Source organism: Gopherus flavomarginatus, chromosome 1, assembly GCF_025201925.1.
Source record: "Gopherus flavomarginatus isolate rGopFla2 chromosome 1, rGopFla2.mat.asm, whole genome shotgun sequence".
In the NCBI taxonomy this organism is placed as follows: Eukaryota; Metazoa; Chordata; order Testudines; family Testudinidae; genus Gopherus; species Gopherus flavomarginatus.
In genome coordinates this window covers 214,196,730-214,214,954 of record NC_066617.1, presented here as the reverse complement: position 1 = coordinate 214,214,954, position 18,225 = coordinate 214,196,730, and the positions used below count along the sequence as shown (strand labels likewise).

Genomic DNA, 18,225 nt, shown 5'->3' with positions numbered 1-18,225 from the left:
ATTTTTTTTAAATGTCTGAGATAGTAAAAGGTTCTGCCTCACCAATTCCTAGCACTTCCATTGTAGCAAGTTCAGTTCCTTTCTGACTCTGGAAAGTAACAGAATTCCTGCAAGAACAGCACTTCCAATACTGTTCCAGCTTGTCTCAGTAGGTATTTGCTGCAGTGATCCTTCATTTATGTGTATTTGTGAGTTCAAATGACTCTCTGCATGAATTCCACTCTTGGTGCATATGCATCGTCTGCATGCAAGATCAGATTCTTCTGGCAAGATGTGCCCGATGGGGCTACACCTGCACCCTGATGTCCTTCATGCACCTAGGGTAACCAGATAGGAACTGTGAAAAAACAGGACGGGGGTGGGGGGTAATGGAAGCCTATATAAGAAAAAGTGCCAAGAAACGGGACTGTCTATTTAAAAATGGGACATCTAGTCATCCTCCATGCACCCCACCTGAGGGCTTAAAGGGCACGGTGAGCTTACCACCACTCAGTTCCTTCTTACCACCTTTGACAGCAGGATTGAACCCCAGTCTCTGCTTACGCTGCACATTGATGTCTTGTTAAGCTGGTTAATAGTAGTTAGTATAACTAATGTAGATAATATAGAGTTTTTTGGGCAAATAAGTTTTTTGTCATATATATTGTGTGTGTTTACAAGGATCCTTGCCTCTATGGCTGGGATTATATAATTGGATTGTCTACAGTAGCAGATAAGGCTAAGTGATCCTGGAGGTCCCTTCCAGTCCTCTTGTTAGGTTGATGGAGGAACTCACTTCATGTGTGAAGTACCTTTTGCTGCATTGCTGCCTATTAAGACATTGGTGATGCGTTGCATACGGGTGGGGAGCTCATCTTTGCTACTTTCAAACCCAAGGGTGTTGGGTACCCCAGGAAGCTCGACTTCACATTATGTCTTGGAGCTCAGAGCCATATGTCTTTATGCACAGTGTTTCTACTCTTGTGATCCACGTGATAATGGACAACACCACAGCCATACACTATGTCAAGATAGGGAGGAGCATAATCATCTCTGGTCTGCAGAAAAGTTATTTGTGTCTAGAGTGGAGCTTTTGTCATCAAATCATACCATCTTCCAGTGGTTCTGCATCTTCCCGGCTTGCAAAATGCCCTGGCAAATTGAGACAGCAGATAATTCTGAGACAGACATGAGTGGGCTGTAAGGATATTTCTACACAGCATTTTGGACTGAGCAGGAGAGAGCCTCCCAGCCCAAGTCAGCAGGGTTGACATTGGTGCTCTGAAATTAGCTGCATAAACAGTGTTTTGATGATGCAGTTTGGACTGAAGCTTGGGCTTTGAGATCTAGGTTGATCCTCTGTGCATGGTAGCCACAGCTTAACCCAGACAATTCTGGTACTTGGATCTGGTGAACCTGTCAACTCATCCTTCAGTCATGCTACCCGTTCTACCTGACATGGTTTAGCAAACAGAGGTCATGTCTTATTCAGAGCCGGCATCATTACATCTGAATTTGTCACTGGTGTCACCACTGCTGGAATGCTGTATCTGTTTCTGGTGTCCACAATTCAAGAAGGATGTTAATTTGGAGAGAGCTCAGGAAAGAGCCAGGAGAACGGAGAACAAATATTTGATGATGGGTTTTTCAGTCTAGTAGACAAAGGTTTAACAGGATCCACTGGCTGGAAGTTGAAACTAAACAAATTTAGACTGGAAATAAGGTGCCAATTTTTAACAATGACAGTTATTGACCATTGGACCAACTTACTAAGAGTTGTGGTGGATTCTCTACCACTGGCAATTTTTGATTCAAGATTAGATGATTTTCTAAAATAAATATATGCTGTAGTTCAAACAGGAAGTATTTTGGGTCAGTTCTATATCCTGTGTTAAATAGGAGTTCAGGCTAGATGAATACAATGGTCCCTTTTGACCTTATAGTCTATGAATGCAGGAGCATAATGTTTTGAGACAGAGTTACTCTCAGGACTCCTTCCAAATTCCTCTTTTTAAGAATTTTGTGTGAACCAGTTTATTCATATCTCTGTTTTTCTCCAAGCCTCACTCCCCCACAGGGGAAGACAAATGTCACACAGTTGATGTAGTTAGGGCACTATTTTTTTACGTTTACAGGACAAAACCCTTTGGAACATACCTAAACTTTATGGCCTTTGCAGAGAGATGTCAGGCCGTATCCTCTCTGAACTTATCTTAAGTCTTCAACCATATAAGGACATGTTATTAGTTAGGTTAGATCTACCTAGTTGTAGTAGAGCTCAGGCAGCCTTTGGTGCTTGTTTGAAGAATTTTCTTATTTCTGAAATCTGTAGGGCAGCTATGTTGAGCTTGATCAACACTTTTACAATACATGTTCTTTGACAGTGGATTCCAGATAGGATGCCTTCTTTGGTGTGATTGTCTTGACGTCATTGTTTAAGTAAGACTCTTATTTCCAATCTCCAAGCAAATGTGTATCTACTTGTGCACTGCAACGGGGTAGACTAGGTCCAGAGGTCCCCTGCCGGAAGCCACGTGGCTGTGCCTGCCCCAGAAAAGAGCAGGGGAGAAGTCCTCTAGGTGGCCTAGAGTGGCTGCAGAGAAGCAACCAGAGGGGCCTGCTGGAGCAGACAATAAGGGGCCAGAAGGGCCCTATAAAAGGGAGGAGCAGAGGCAGAGTAGTCAGTTGCTGCCCAGATCTTGAAGAGGGAGGACTGGGTGCCTGGCTGGCTGGAAGAGCAGCAGGACCTTGGACGACAGGTCAGTGCAGGCAGTCTGATTCCAGGGGACTGAGCCCAGAACTTAGTCAGACTAGGCAAGGGTACTGTGGTGGGCCCTCCTGATTTGGTTGAAGTCTAAGCCCAGGCAAGGGCTACCAAAAGGACACCAACTGAGGGTACTAAGATGGGTCCCTGTTAGTCTGTTAAAGAAGGCAGTGCCTCTGGGGAGGAATCCTTGGTGCTACAGCCCCATACCAGGACGTGAGAAAGAACTAGAGACTGTATTCCACAGAAGAGGGAGACAGTGTGTGAGACTCAGCTGGAGGGCTGAGTTGCTGGAGACCTGTCAAATAGCCATCAGCCAGGGGATGCTTGCAAGAGGCAGGTGCCACCTGTTGTAAGAACTGAAAGAAAAGCAGGCTCACATCTGACCAGAAAGGGAGTGCCTGTGAGAGGTGGATGCTGCCCTGTGGGAAAAAACTGAGTGATTGCAGGCACACATCAGCCAGAGATGAGCGCTTAGGAGAGGTGAATGCTGATGCTGTTACTTTACCAACCCTTACATGCACCAACAGTGTAATTCAAATGGACAATTACTTTAAGAGAGAATGTTTACAGTAACTGTTCTTCAAAATGTGCTGTCCGCATGGATTCTATGTCCCATCCTCCTTCCCTGCTTCTATGTAGTCTTACTCCTCTGGGACTTAGTTTTGGCAAAGGAACAGAGAGGTGGTTGGCCCACTCTTCCCTTTATGATGATAGGTGTAGGTGCTGCCCCAACAGATTCTGCCAGCGAGAAAAATCTGATCTCCCAATCATGAGGCACATGCACACCAAAAGTGAAATCCCTGTGGTTTCAAAGAACCACAATTATTATAAGATACGTAATCATTCTTTCCCCTTAGTCTTTGAAGTTCTTTTAAAAGTAATTCATGTGTTTTTCATGCATTCACTGGGAATACTTTAAGTAACATATTGAAAACATGGGTTTTTTGCTTAGGCTTGGGCAATATCTTTAACACTGTTTGGGGTGTGAGAGGGCTTCAATCCTTTGGCACTGTGCCATTTGTCTTTGGGTCTCTGGTACATCTGTACTGCTTTAGTGCAGAACACTCTACACATTTTGAAGCTTCAGCTTGCCAACTCATAGTATCAGTAGTGTTTCAAGGCTCTCTCTCTTGATATGAAACAGTTCTTTGGAGGAATTGTTTAATGTTTCTCTTTGCTTGACTTTGCCAGCTATTCTTTGTTGGAGTTTGAGGGGAGTCTTCCCTATACTTGTCTGGGACAAACAGCTCATTAGTTTTAAATGTATGAAGTATGATCATACTATGTCTGACAGATAACCCATAATCTATGCCTGGGAGAAGAGAGGCTCTCTGTGCTAAGATGCCATTCAGATTGAGAAAGAAGTACCTGAACTCTTTTCCGGCCTCCATTAGAGGCTGTAAGTGTTTCAGATCTTTCAAGCTCAAAGTATAAAACATCAGCATCCCCACATCAGGCGCTGAGTTTGTGAGGTACTGTTTGCTTAGGTACAGGTGTGGAGAGGGATAGCTGTAACAGCACCACTTCCTTACTTACTCTGAAGCTGCTTCCTCTTGATCCTTTTGAGTGCGTATCATTGTGTCATCTTGGTTAGATGATACTTCTCTTAACAAAGCATCGTCATACCTTTCAGAACACTGTGTTCTTCGAGGAGTGTCCTTGTGGGGGCTCCATTTTAGGTGTCTTGGTTCCTTGCGCTGTAATAGGAGATTTGTGGTAGCAGTGCCTGGTTGGGTAGTGCATGCGCTGTCGCCATCTCTCACCGCTCCACACAGTTACATAACACTGTGTGACCAACTGCCCCTCAGTTCCTTCTCTGCCGCCTTTGGCTTCAATTGGAATGATCAGTATCCACCCTCTCTTAGATTTGTAAAGGCTAATCTTATCTATACTTTATAGTTAGTACTATAAGCAGTAGTTAGATATTTCCCCTTTATAGTTATTTTATTTACTTTAGACAAATTTTTCCCTTTATCTACCCTTATTCCCCTCAGTAGGCAGAGAAGTTAGACTCCCGTAGGTTTATTTTCCTCCTCCTTGTTTTGTTTCTGTTTTTTGTTTTGTGGCAGATTTTCTCCTGCATGCCCAGATCATCGGACTTCAAACGCTGTCTAACTTTCAAACTGTCAATTCTGGTCTCTGACGGACATGCACAGTGCGTCCGCTGTCTCGGCAAAACACACATTGCTCATAAGTGTCCACATTGCTAGAACCTCACAGCCAGAGCAAGAAAAGCTAGGGTTCTCCAACTTAAACTCCTTATGATGGAGAAACCCCTCAGACCAACTTCAGACCCTGAGTCCAGGACACCTCCAGGCCAGTGGTCGCCATTGGCAGCCTCTGACAGAGGTCCTACCCCTGCCGAGCCTATGAAAGAGCCCTTACTGAAGATTGCTACTGAAAAGCGGTGCCAGACTTTTCTGCACCATGAATCGGCCAAGTAAAAGTGATCCTCGACCACAAAATGTACCTCAGTACCGACAGCACCGAGCATGTTGGACCATGATGCACCAAGATCTTCTGGAACCGAGAGTTCCCAGAAAGTGGAAGACCATATGCGGGCAAGCTCGAACGGAGGCTCACAGAGCAAAGTGAAACCCTCCACCTCAGTACCCATTGAGCTGAAAAGGACCTCTGCACAAGCGGTGCAATGGTGCCACCTGCAGTATCTATGCTGCACAGCTCAAAACCCTCAGCACTGGTGTCTGCAACTCTCACTCCTGTGCTGCCAGCGATGCTGACCTCTGTACCGAAGCTGACGGTTCCGCAACTGTTCCTGAGACATGCAGACCCGCTAGTCTCCTCAACACCAGACTCTTAGCTGATCAGAAACACCACATTGGAAGGGATCCAAGGATCAGTCCATGCCACTTATAGTGTGTAGTAATCAATAGCTTCATGTTCCAGGACACAATCCAGGATGCTGTAGATGTAGTGGAAAGGATTTGCCAGAGCCAGCGGAGACCATAAAATAGAGGAAGTCTTATGACCACAGCAGTTTTCGTAGTACCATACCAGAACTTAGTGGTCACAAGGCAGTCTCCAGTGCAGTTTTCTGTCTTTCTACAGAAGGTTTGCAAAACTCTTTTCTCCATGTATTTTACAAATCATTGTTAGTTTTAGTATCAAGAGAAGAATCCATGTTTTCTGTACTTCTTTTCCTACCTCCATGTAAGGGGTACCTAGACTCATCTTTTATAATTTTGTGTTTGGGATGCCCACCTTTTGAATACTTTTGCCTTAATTTTCACGTTTGATGTAATTGAGTTTCTTCTGGAGAGTTCTCTGTCTAGATAAAACTTCCTCTCCCCTCTCCCCTCTCCCCAAATTTTCTTCATGTTTTTTAAGTATGTTATTGTTCGCTATAAACACTGCTTCTAGATGCTGCAGTTTTTATAACATTTTTCTTTTAGAAATGCCACTCAAGTTTTCCAACCTTAGCAGAAATCTCAAAGAGAAAATTACATGCTTGTAATGCTTGTTCCTTGATTATGTCTGACAAGATTCTCACTTTTGCACCTACCACCCCTCAAAGGTCGAGAAGCTACATCTGTTTTTTTACCATTCTGTGGAATGTTTTTATTTTTGTTTTTTGACTGTTAAGTTCTTATGCAGAAACAAACTTACTTTGGGGCATTGGAGAGTGTACACCAGATCCTGTCAACTGGAATGTGTTTGTGAAGAACATCTACTAAAGCCTAAGAGGATCAAAAACTTCTGAGGAAGTTTTTCCTAAGTCACATGTTTAAAGAATGGACCCAGGAATTGGAAAACAGTATAGAGAATTCAGAGAACTAGTACAGACAATTCTCTTGTACTTCTGACTCAAGTTTTACATCAGTTTTAATAATGTCCAAACAATGATTTTATGTTTTTAAAAGAAAATTAATTAAGGGATACTTTTCTGGGCACTTTCTGGAGGGCTTGAAGAATGACACAATTAAGGGTGCCAGCTATTTACAGTCCATTGACATCCCATAAACCTGTTCCTTTCCTGTCTCAAAAGATGGATGTTGGAAGTTCCCCTAACTGTCCGTTTAAAATTTTATTCAAATGTCAAAAAAAAAGAATTAAAAGTAGTTTCAGGTATTCTATACCTACTTATGATTCTCTCTGCCAGTATGTTTATAGTTTTACAGTTACATTTTCCCATTTTTGTAATGTTTTAAGAAGCTATTTACTTTATCCAGAACTTGTGTGTGGAATACCAGTTTTAACAAAAAAAAATCAAATACATCAATGTGTCTATATTGAAATGTTGGTTAGTATTTGAAATAACAAAAATGTCTTTTTTTGCATGTGTATTATATTCTTCTTCCACTTGTGTCTTCTCCGCACACCTACCAGATAATTTCTAGTTTCATATTTTAGGGTTTTCTATACTTCTTTTTTTTTCATGTAAATAATGAAAATAACTTATTCCAGATAAACCAGGCTACCCATGACCAGGCAGTGGTGCTCCAGACTGCCCTACAGAACATTCCCAATCCAACTTCAGAGTGCATGCTACGAAATGTAGCAATACGTCTTGCCCAGCAAATATCTGATGAGGTTAGTATATTTTCCTGTAAAACCTAAGTTTTCTGTACTAGATTTTCCTTTTATTTCATCATATTTCTTAGATTTCCTTTCATATAGGAAAAAGATAGATTTCCTTAAATTCAAAATACATTTAGGATATTTTGCATACTTATGTTTTTTAACACTTAAAAGCATTAAATGAATTATTTCTTTACAAAATTATTTACATGTTTTTCATGTGTTTACTTGGGAAAACCAATATGTATAATGGAGTTCAGAGAGTATTAGCTAAGTGAACTATGTAAGAGTTCTGCACATCTATATTAATGGGTTCTGATACTGTGAGACCAGAACTCAGTTGGTATGGTGGTGTTACAGATTTTAGAAGTAAACTTAGCATCATTTTTCTTGAGGTAATTGATATACTTGAAGAATAACCAGAGATTTTTAACAAGAAAATATTGTTACTAATATTAGTCTTTTTTTACTCTTATGTTTGTCTTTGGTAACATGCTTTTTTAGAGAGTAATAGGAAAAATGGTGACCTGAAATGCCTTTTAATACAAAAAATTCCACTGTTGAAGTCTCAAATTATTAACAGAATATATATAAAAATATTTTAACTACACATAATTGAAAATTGGATCACCTGGGTGGAGGAAAAGTGAACGGCTTTGCTCACAAATGGATCATCCATCTAAATGGTGTGACTTGCCCTTATTAAATTTATGCGATGTTGGGTGAGATAATATCTTAAGAAGAATACTGTATATGCTGGAAAGTTGTCTCTGTCACCAACAGAAGATGGTCTAGTAAAAGATGGTATCTCACTCATCTTGTCTCAGTTATTAGATTTGGAATTTTTAGTACATTGTGGCTTGTGAAGGGTGGCCAAAGGAAAAATTACAACTTCCTTTCAAGATGATTGGTGCTGCATCAGCTTCCAAAGTCAAAGCAATGCTGACTTGGACTTCAGGACCTGTATAGGAAATAATCTCCTCATACAACCTCAGAGCGTTGCTAAGATATCCAAAAGTGTAGAAACCCTCCATGACCATTTTAACAATATGAAATGTACACCGTCTGCCACAAGCTAAAAAAGACACAGGCTTGAGGAAAAAAGAAGTTGATGGAACTGGACACCAAAACAGGATCCCTAGTTTTCATCATTGCTACCATTGATGGAGCTGCATCAGTTGTGAATTTTGTATATGAAGTTGCCCGTGTAGAGATGCTGCTTTAGTCATAGCTTTTTCCATAGAAGAAATAGGTCATGGAGGGAGGGAGGGCAGGCAGGATGTGAATTGATTTTTTTACATGCTCTGTGTGAATGAAGTTTTAAAAAAAAGTATTAAAAGCAGAACATTAGCAATACAGATCAAAGGAATGAGACTCAGATTCCACAGTATCAGTGCTAAAATACCATCTATATATTTGCAACAATGAAGAAAACTGCTGCAGAGCTAAATCTGAAGTATAATTTGGTTTATCCTGCATGATTTTTCTTGTACATCTTGATGGCCAATGATTAGTTTTTCCTCAGCAGATTTTGTGGGTTTTTTTTGTTTTTATTTAATTTTGAGAAATTTGATGCAGCCTGTGAGGGAAGAATAGAATAAGAGTTGAAGGGCATTGAAAAATCTACATATTTTTTAATGATCATACTTTAAAAACTTGAAGTAACTTTTCTCCAGACTAAATTAACAAACCTATTTTTGTTTTCTTAATGTGTGAAAGTTCTCATTGCGGTGCTTCTGATGCAAAGTGAATCTGTTCGTGGAGAAACTGGTGAAGAGCCAACGTTCTGTTCTAGCTATTCCCATTTCCATAGCTGTAGTGTAGGTTCATCTAGGATTAAAAGCTCATGATGGAACCAATTTGTTTGTTAAGCTTTTTGTGTTCTCAGTGTTTAATAAATCTGAGTATTGGAAGATTTACATTAACAGAAAAAAAAGTGACTAGATACCTGCCTCAAAGGATTTTGAAAGTTTTCCCCTGTCAGAGGGACGTATGCTTCCTGAACAATGTTACCTTGAATATGAACTCCTGAAATTTTGATGAAAGCTTGTTCCAAACTGGGAGAAGTTAACGATTGTGGTATTTAAATTTTGTGTAATGATTTGGGTGTTTGTACTACCAAATATTTGAAATATATGAATCAATATAGTGCTTTATTTAAAACAGTTGCTAAAAGTAAAGCCACAGAAAACTTATAGCTTATCTTTACCAAATATGTGTTTACAGGAATTAATTTGAAATACACATTCTGTTAACTACTTGGGATCTTGCAGATGGTTTTATGTATTAAGTTTTCCCCTCTAGCTTTGGATTTTACTGTTCCAAACAGCCCTGTTGGAATTATTTTATGTTTTTATTGCTCCCATCAACAAAATATAATATTAAGGGCTCCCAAAGGTACGTGTAACTCAACTAATCATAGATTTGGCTTTAGTGTGAGAACTACTGTTTTGTTGTTTAAAGTGCTATAAAAATTAGGAACTTAATTGACTGTCATATTTCATGCTTACATCACTGTAGAGAGAAATGTCTTATTATACCATAGCTGAAATGCATGACTTTTCCTTAGATCTGTTGTTGGATTTTATCCTTATCTGCTTCTTCTTGTAAAATATATAAATTGGGTGGGGAGAGTCAGATTTTGGACCTACAAACCTTGACATTGTCACTTTAAGACTGACTTTTTTCAGTTACTTAAAATACAAAATTGCAAGAATTCTGACTTTCATGTTTGAGAGTATGATTGCTTCTTCCTCTTCATTATGTAAAGTGAGTACAGTTAATGTTATATGGAATACTTTTTTTAGTATCGAAAAAGAGGCAGAGACCAGGATTTTAAAAAATGTCTCTCAAGTTAGCTTCAGAACTTCTGTGCACTCAACACTTTGGAAAGCCAGGCCACTTACTTAGATGCCAGCATCTGGACCTGCAAGCCTGTCTTGAGGCATAGGGTTTTTATAATTTTTTTTGTTTGTTTTTGTTTAAAGGTTGGCCTATATAATTTGCTATCAATATTCTCAAATACCATATCCTCCATCTTAAAAAAAATTATATTAGGTGTTCCTATAAGGAGATTATGGCATATAAAAACCAAGTTTACATTCTATGACACAAATGTGGTCAAGGGGAGGAGGAAGGAGATGCAGTACTCCTCGAAACTAAAACTTGGTTCTTAACTCGTACCTTTTGCTAGTTTTCCATTCTGAAGGAGAGTTTTAAGGATTTATATTTGTGTATGAGGATGAGGTTGGAGGGGAGTGAAGGCAGGAAAGATGTAATATTTCACTCTGCGTGTATTAAATGAATGACACCTTTTATAAAGCGTGTTGGAAAACGAACAACTCTTTTGCAGCAATTAGTCACTGATAAAAACATGATGCTACAGCTTCAAAAATTTAGTACAGTAACTCATCACTTAACGTTGTAGTTATGTTCCTGAAAAATGCGACTTTATGCGAAATGATGTTAAGTGAATCCAATTTCCCCATAAGAATTAATGTAAATTGGGGAGGGTTGGGTTCCAGGGAAACTTTTTTCACCAGACAAAAGACATTATGTACATATACAGTATAAGTTTTAAACAAACATTTTAATATTGTGCACAGCAATGAATGATTGTGAAGCTTGGTTGAGGTCCTGGAGTGAAAAGGTGGAATATTTCCCAGGGATTGCCTTGCTGCTAAATGAACTACTGCTCGGCTGAGCCCTTAAGGGTTAATATGCTATTGTTAATTTAGCCTCACATTCTACAAGGCAGCATGGACTTGAGGCAAGAGGGAGGAAACACAATAGATGGAGGGCAGTAGCTGCAAAAACTGACACTAGACATCCTGATACTAGCACCCTTCTCCCCCAGCAAGCAGGAAGCTCCAGGGAGCAGCTTCAAGGCTGAGGGCAGGGCAGAAGTAGCACGGCAGTGGGGGGGAGAGACAGCTGAACTGCTGCTGGGCAGCTGCTGAGCCACATACCTTACAGGGAATTTAGGGGAGCTGATGGGGGCCGGGGCTACTGGCCCCCGTGGTTCTAATCCCCACAAGGAGGGGCTGCTCTTCCAGAGAATCCTGCAAGCAGTGGACAAAGCAGTCAGCTGCCAAACGATGTTAGAATGGAGCATTGCACAACTTTAAATGAGCATGTTCCCTAACTGATCAGCAATGAAACAACGTTAACTGGGACAACTTTAAGTGAGGAGTTACTGTATATAAACTAGGAACTATGCCCCAAAACTAGTAATTCGTTCATAAAACAAGACTCAGGTTACCTTTGCAGGTGTTCGGATCTATGATAAACTTTGTATGGCCTATGTGTAGCAAAATTCCTTTTGAAAATTAATTAGGGGTTTGGATGAACTCTTCTGTGCTTGGATAGTAGCTAACATGCAATATCCTGGTTATTTTTCTTAATATCAAAATTAGTTATGCCATTTCGTAGGCTGATTGCTTTCCAAATCACAGCTGTTCTGGAGTTGAGAGCTAAGCAGACAAATCCAGTTAATGTATATTTTGTGTATACTTCTCTAATGAAAAATGGCTGAGCAGATTATTTTCAATATTGTTTTTAAAAAAACTAATTTCAATCTGTTTTGCTAAATTTTGGCCAGGGTCAAATATTTTTATCACTTACCTAATATCAATTTATAATACTTATATCTTAGTAACTATAGTGGCATGAAAGAAGATCCTGAGACACTACCTAATACACACATTTGGCTTTCATGAGCATTGCTAAGATGAAAGTGAAGTGTAAAATGCTAAATGAAGATGCAAGCGTTTCTAAGTTATAGCATCATCTATTTTTGTTTCAATATAAAATGTCTTAAAGTAGTGTAAAGATTCTATTTTTACTAGGTTAGTTGCCGTAATGGTGTAGAGTCCATTTTAATATTACTAGCAACTGTATTTTAATGTTGCCGTGGTTTGTTTATTTCTTTGTCTCCAGGCTTCAAAATACATCCCTGATATCTGTGTTATTAGAGCAGTACAAAAAATTGTCTGGGCATCAGGGTGTGGGTCAGTACAGCTGGTGTTCAGCTCAAATGAGGAAATTAGTAAAATTTATGAAAAGGTAAGAATTCTTAAGCAACTTCTTTTTCTATTTAATTATTTGGTCAGCTATAAAAAGGACAGTGTCAAGTAATTTAGGCTCAAAATGTGACCTATCTTCAAGTAGTTATATTATTGTTGGTAATATACGTTGGATTCTAATGTAGGGTCACAGTTGTGATACTGTAGTTAAGATTGAGATGGTACTTCCATGCTATGTGCCTATTTTCAATTATTTTGGGGCTGAAATTTCTTAAACTTGGAAGTTAAATTTTTTTCTATTGTATCCAAATGTGAAATAAGCATTTGTTACATACTAAAATTTTCAGATGTACTTTTGTAATTCAGATAATTCAACTGCTTTAGTTTTTAAAGCTCAGACTAGGCATATATGTAATGAAAAATGTTGTTGGCCTCCCTTTTTTGGAAGAAATTTGATTTTGAAATTGACACTGATGCATTAGTAAAACTGAGTGATAGCATGTATAGCAGTTTATTTTCCTTAATTGCTTATGTACATGGAGTTAAAATATCAGATCTTTGCATACACAGGATTTAAGGGGTGGATTAGACCAATCATATTTAGAGAGATTTCTGGGTATCATATAAAATGTTTATACTGTCTCAAGCTTTTGGATCTTTCTTCCCCTTGGTGTACACTGCTCAGAACCTTGTTCATATAAAAATAACCTTCAATTTATCAACGTTGGCTTATAAAATTTTAAAACTAATGATATAACCGATTCCTAGAATTGTATTGCAAATACATGTGTATCGTGGGGTGATGTAGTTGAGGAAGTTGCTGAATTCTGAAAAGAGCAAGTTCTATTTGCCTCACATGTCTCTTCACTATCTTCTCTGAATTTTTAAAGTTAATCTGGCACTGCTTCGCTCTTAGCTAAGTAAAGGAAGAAGGAATTTGGTGGGATGCTTTTATTCTTTGTATACTAGATGTTTTGCTTACATTTTTGGTTTACAGAAAAGTAGCTTTACTTGCAGAAAAAGCAGCTTCTCATTTAGCTAGCTTAGTAGCCGTAGCACTCTTGATTGCCTAGGTATCCTGTTCAGTTTATCACAAAATGAGTTCCTCACTAAGAAGAATAATCCTCCCTTTATTTGAAGTTTACTAATAGGGCTAAATTCTGGTTAAGCTGGTGTGGTAGTAGAGAAGCAGAAGATGCTCCCATAAGTTTCTGCACTTGCTGCACAGATCATAAAAAAGGAGTGTGGGAGGGGAAGCAGGATCCACATCCAGGTTTGTGGAAGGGGGCAGGCTGCGGCAGTACTACTTGAAGTCTTGGGTCCTTGTCCCCTTTTCTACCAGCACTCTAGCCAATACTGCTGCTCTGGCATACTGGAGAGCCTCTGCTGTGCTGTGCTGTGCTATAGACCTGGCACAGTTTACCCCCCTCTTAGAATAACAAGAAAACCAGGTGGGGAGTATAGCAGTGCAACAATGTGCTGCTGTTTACTGTGGCTTTGTGGCAAAGTTGCAATTGAACCTTGACTCTGTCTGTTTCAGGCTTTACAATTTGTATTTGTAAACTATATATTTAAAGATTGAATTGAAAACATTAGGCAGTGAGTATGTATCTTAAATAGGAATGGATATGGCCACAGAAATAACTAGAGAGGAACTACAGTTGGATGGATGCTGTTGAGAATTATACACAAGTTGAGGAGAATCTTTCCTATACATTAATTTTAAATGCCATTTCACTTTGCTTTAGGAATTTCTCACATTTGTTTTAGATTCTCACCCAGTTTCACCTTGAGGTGAAATCACCCCATTGAGAAGGCTAACACAAGACCTGTGCAACACTTTAAAACCAGTTTAAACCCTGAAAATAAGACTTAGATGAAACTTAAACTGTGCAAGGCCTTGTGCTAGTTCTATGCACAGGGAGAATTTCACCCTCTTTGTACACAAACATCAACCCTCAACCATTCTCTGTGGTGTTTGTGCCACTGATACTGATGCATGTATTAAACAAGAGGGCTTGTCTGCACAAACAGTTTGTAGCAAGTGGAGGTGTAAATCTGCCCCATGCTAGCTTGCTGTGCAGTGACTGTCCTCATGGACCCTGCTACTGTGCACAAGAAGTTCCTTGGTGTGCTTTGCTCTACCCCAGCTATGAAAAGAGTAGATTAAAGCACAATAGGAGACTTTTAAGGAGTGTCAGCAGAGTCCACATGAACACTTAGTGCATGGCAGGTTAGTGCGGAGTAGATCAGTGTGTCACGCAGAGAAGCCCAGAGCTATGTAAGCATGAAATGTGATATGAGGTGACACTGGAAATGAAGAAAAAACACTTGGGAACAAACTATAAAAAGAAAGGAGAAATAGCAGAAGCAGAGTGAAGGAGGGATAAAAGCAAAAGTGGGACAGGAGGAAACAAAGTAAAATGGAAGAAGGGGAGAAATAGCAGAATTGGGGTGTATGGTGGAGGAGAAAACTGCACAAAATCTAAGTTTTAAGTGATAGAGGCAACAGGGTAGGAACACAGACCACAAGAAATTACTGTAGAATAGTTAGTTTGTAATACTCAAGGCACGTCTACACTTAAAACACTGCAGTGGTGCAGCTGCAGCACTTCAGTGAAGATACTACTATGCCAATGGGAGAGGTTCTTCCATCAGCGTAGTTAAAATCCACCTCTGCTAGAGAGGGTAGCTGTCAATGGGAGAAGCCCTCCCATTGTTGTAGTGCTGGCTACAAAAGGGGATAGGTAAATATAACTCGGTTGCTAATGGGTGTGCATTTTTCACACCCCTGAGCGAAGTAGTTATACTGATGTAAGTTTCTTTGTAGACCTGTTCTGAAGTATCACAAAAACATACCTGTGACTATTTCGGGTGTTTAACAATTTCACAGCCGGGAGCTAGTTGACTAATCTGCTTTTCTCCAAAGCATTACACTTGTGGAAAAAAAACGATGATTTTTTTTTAAAGCTGGCATACCAATTAGATTCTAACTGCTGAAGCATGGAGACATTTCACAAAGGCTTCTTCTGATCCTAATAGTTCAATGGACTCTGCTTCATTTTTGACAATTTTGATTTTTCAGTGGAACTTGGAGAGAGAGCTCTCTTCAGAGTTGTCAGAATCCTCAAAATTAGAGTCTAGAAATTAAAGTTCAAAACTCACTTATTAAATCATCATCTGGTGAATTTATTTTTCTTGTATATTAAAAATTAAAACGTATTTTAGAAGGTGGGTCCAAGTTCTTCTGTAATTCTTCCTTACCACCCCAATAAGTCTTAGGTTACAGCAGCCCTTCTGGTCAGGGGGGACTGCTTTTGGTTTTCCACAAAACCAGATCAGCACCATCTTAAGCCATGGCACAGAGACTTTTGAAGTGCTCCCTACCCAGAGGTTCTGAGTGATAATTCCACAGCCCAGCCAGTTCTTGCGCTAAACAAAGAGATAAGCTTGGACCGCTACAGGACTGTGTGTCACACTGCTTCTAGATCACAGGACTCCTTCCTGGCCTCCTCCCCCAGTCCCTCCCCCCCTCCCCCCCCAAAAAAAAATGGAAAAAAAAAACAAACCACTTTTGTAGAAGGGGATGGATTGTGCAGCATAGTTGCTCTTCTTGAGTTGTTGGGATTCTGTCTGCATCCTTAAATCACTTAATATGCCAAAGATGTCAGATTATCTAATGCAGTGATCATAAATCTTTTGTTTCTTGATTGCCACCCAAAAGAAGAAAAATTAGCATAGCCTCAGTTACCAGTGCACAGATGTGTTGCACATTAGTTTGTGTAGACCCTTCTGGTGTACACTAAAAGTTCGTTAGCATGAATGCAAGATCTACATGGACCAACTAATGTGCAACGCATTAGAGTGCTTTAGAAATCACACCCTGTAGTCTGTTACTGCTCTGTGTAGATGAGCTCTAAGGCACTCTTTCTTTGCTTTGTCCCCTCCTTCTACCACTTTCCCTCATTATCTCCCTTTCACACCCTTCTCTTCTTCCCACATACTTAACCCTGTGATCTTTCTATCTGTCATCTAAAATGCATATGTATATACCCCTCTATAATACTATCATATAATAATCACTGTTGGTGATGGGTAAGGTTGACATTTGGTATACGTCCTATTGGCTCAAAGCTTTTTCAAATAAATTAATTTTGGATTTTATATTGTGTGCCTACCTTTTTTTTTTTTTTTTTTTTCTTTAATCAGCTTGCAGAAGCTTTGGCAAAATCAGTTCAGCCATTTTTTAGTTATGCTAGAAGGGGCACCTATATTCCAGTCAGAAAAATTATGTGTTATCTCACAAATGGCCCAAATATAACAATCCAAATTTGGCTTATTTGAGCTGAAGAAAATTCTTTTCTGATTTTTGGAAAGGAGTGCTAAGAACTACTTCCTGAGCACCTGAGAAGCATAGAGCAACTCCTTAGGGCTTTCTAAAGCAATGCAGGGTGACAACTCTGCTGTGTTTGAAGTACAGCTCTGCTTGCAAAATTTTAAACTCCACATTTGCACTGCATTAGAAACTTTCCTTTTTATTGGGGAAAAAAAGGTGAGCAGCTAGGAGTAACATACAGAGATAGTAACTTCTATCCACTAGCTCCTCCATTTTTGCACCTCAGTTCTTCCACAAAACTGCTATCCGTGCTTCCTTGGTCTTCCCCCAAGCTCCCAACCAATATTCATCCCTCCTCCTTCTGCAGTTTGCAAAGTAATGGCTCTCCTGGGGCATATAAAAACATGGTGGTGTTGCCCAGTGGTGCATAAGACTTTGCAGGGATCTTGGCCCTCCATGCACACCCTGAAATGTGCTGCTGAGTATCCTGTCCCATCGGCCTGGGTTCATATTATCTTGTTCCTGGGATGACCCTGCAGTTGTCTGGCTTGGGGATGCAGTGGGATGGCCATGCAGCCTATGTTGCCACAGCTGAATTTGTCTCTATTGCCTGCTGAGGATCTGATCCCTTACCTGAGGGGAATTAGTGAAGCGTGTGTCTGAGGTGTCTAACAGGTATAGCTGCTAGAGGTTTTTGTGCCCTTTAGTAACTTTTCTGGGTCCTTGAGCGCTTAATTTCTCAGTCTTAACATTAAATTAGTAGTATTTTTAATACATGTACATATACAGTATGTGTGCATATGCTTACTCTAAATGAGGGTCTGCTTATTCATAAGATTTTTGAAGAAGACTGAATATGCTTTTTAGTTTTTGTAAGTGGCTGGCTGAGCTTCTCTGAATTAATCATTTTATTGCTTCTGAGATTTGTATTGTATTGTATTGTATTTGTATTGTATTGTATTGTATTGTAGTTGTGTGTTAGCGTGCCTAGAGCCTTAAGCAGTTTTTAAGTCCCCACCCTCCCCCAATAGAAACAAAAACTTTTCTAAGCTGTGTTGCTTTCTTAACTCCTTAGAGGGAATGACTATTGTGTTGGAGTGGGTGAACTGTCTTTTGCTGGGGAGGATTTCAGTTGTGTACCAAAAGGATATGCATCCTGTTTCACATCTTTTTTCTGAGCTTTGCCTTTCTAATCTGGCGTAACTCCTCACTTAACATTGCAGTTATATTCCTGAAAAATGTGACTTCAAGCGAAACAATGTTAATCGAATCCAATTTCCCGATGATAAATCACGTAAATTGGGGGAGATTAGGTTCCAAGGAAATTTTTTTCATTAGACAAGACTTACATATATATACACAGTATAATTTTTAAACAATTCAATACTATACACAGCAATGATGATTGTGAAGCTTGGCTGAGGTGGTGGAGTCAGAGGGGGGGAATATTCCCCAGGGAATGCCTTACTGCTAAATGATAAACTAGCAATCGGCTGAGCCCTCAAGGGTTAACAAATTGTTATTAATGTAGCCTCACACTCTACAAGGCAGCAGAAATGGAGAGAGGGGAGACAGTATGA

The 18,225-nt window shown here is 39.7% G+C and overlaps 1 protein-coding gene across 3 annotated transcripts in view; it reads left to right on the top strand.

Moving 5' to 3' along the window:
• The window catches only part of USP9X (ubiquitin specific peptidase 9 X-linked), a 221,787-nt gene that overhangs the window by 134,539 nt on the left and 69,023 nt on the right, over nucleotides 1-18,225 (top strand). For 2 of the 3 annotated variants that reach the window (XM_050936446.1, XM_050936445.1), the window contains 2 exons: nucleotides 7,172-7,297; nucleotides 12,224-12,349. In XM_050936446.1, coding sequence (XP_050792403.1) covers nucleotides 7,172-7,297; nucleotides 12,224-12,349 — 252 coding nt within the window. The remainder of the gene's footprint in view (nucleotides 1-7,171; nucleotides 7,298-12,223; nucleotides 12,350-18,225) is intronic. The other variant, XM_050936447.1, reaches the window with a different exon arrangement.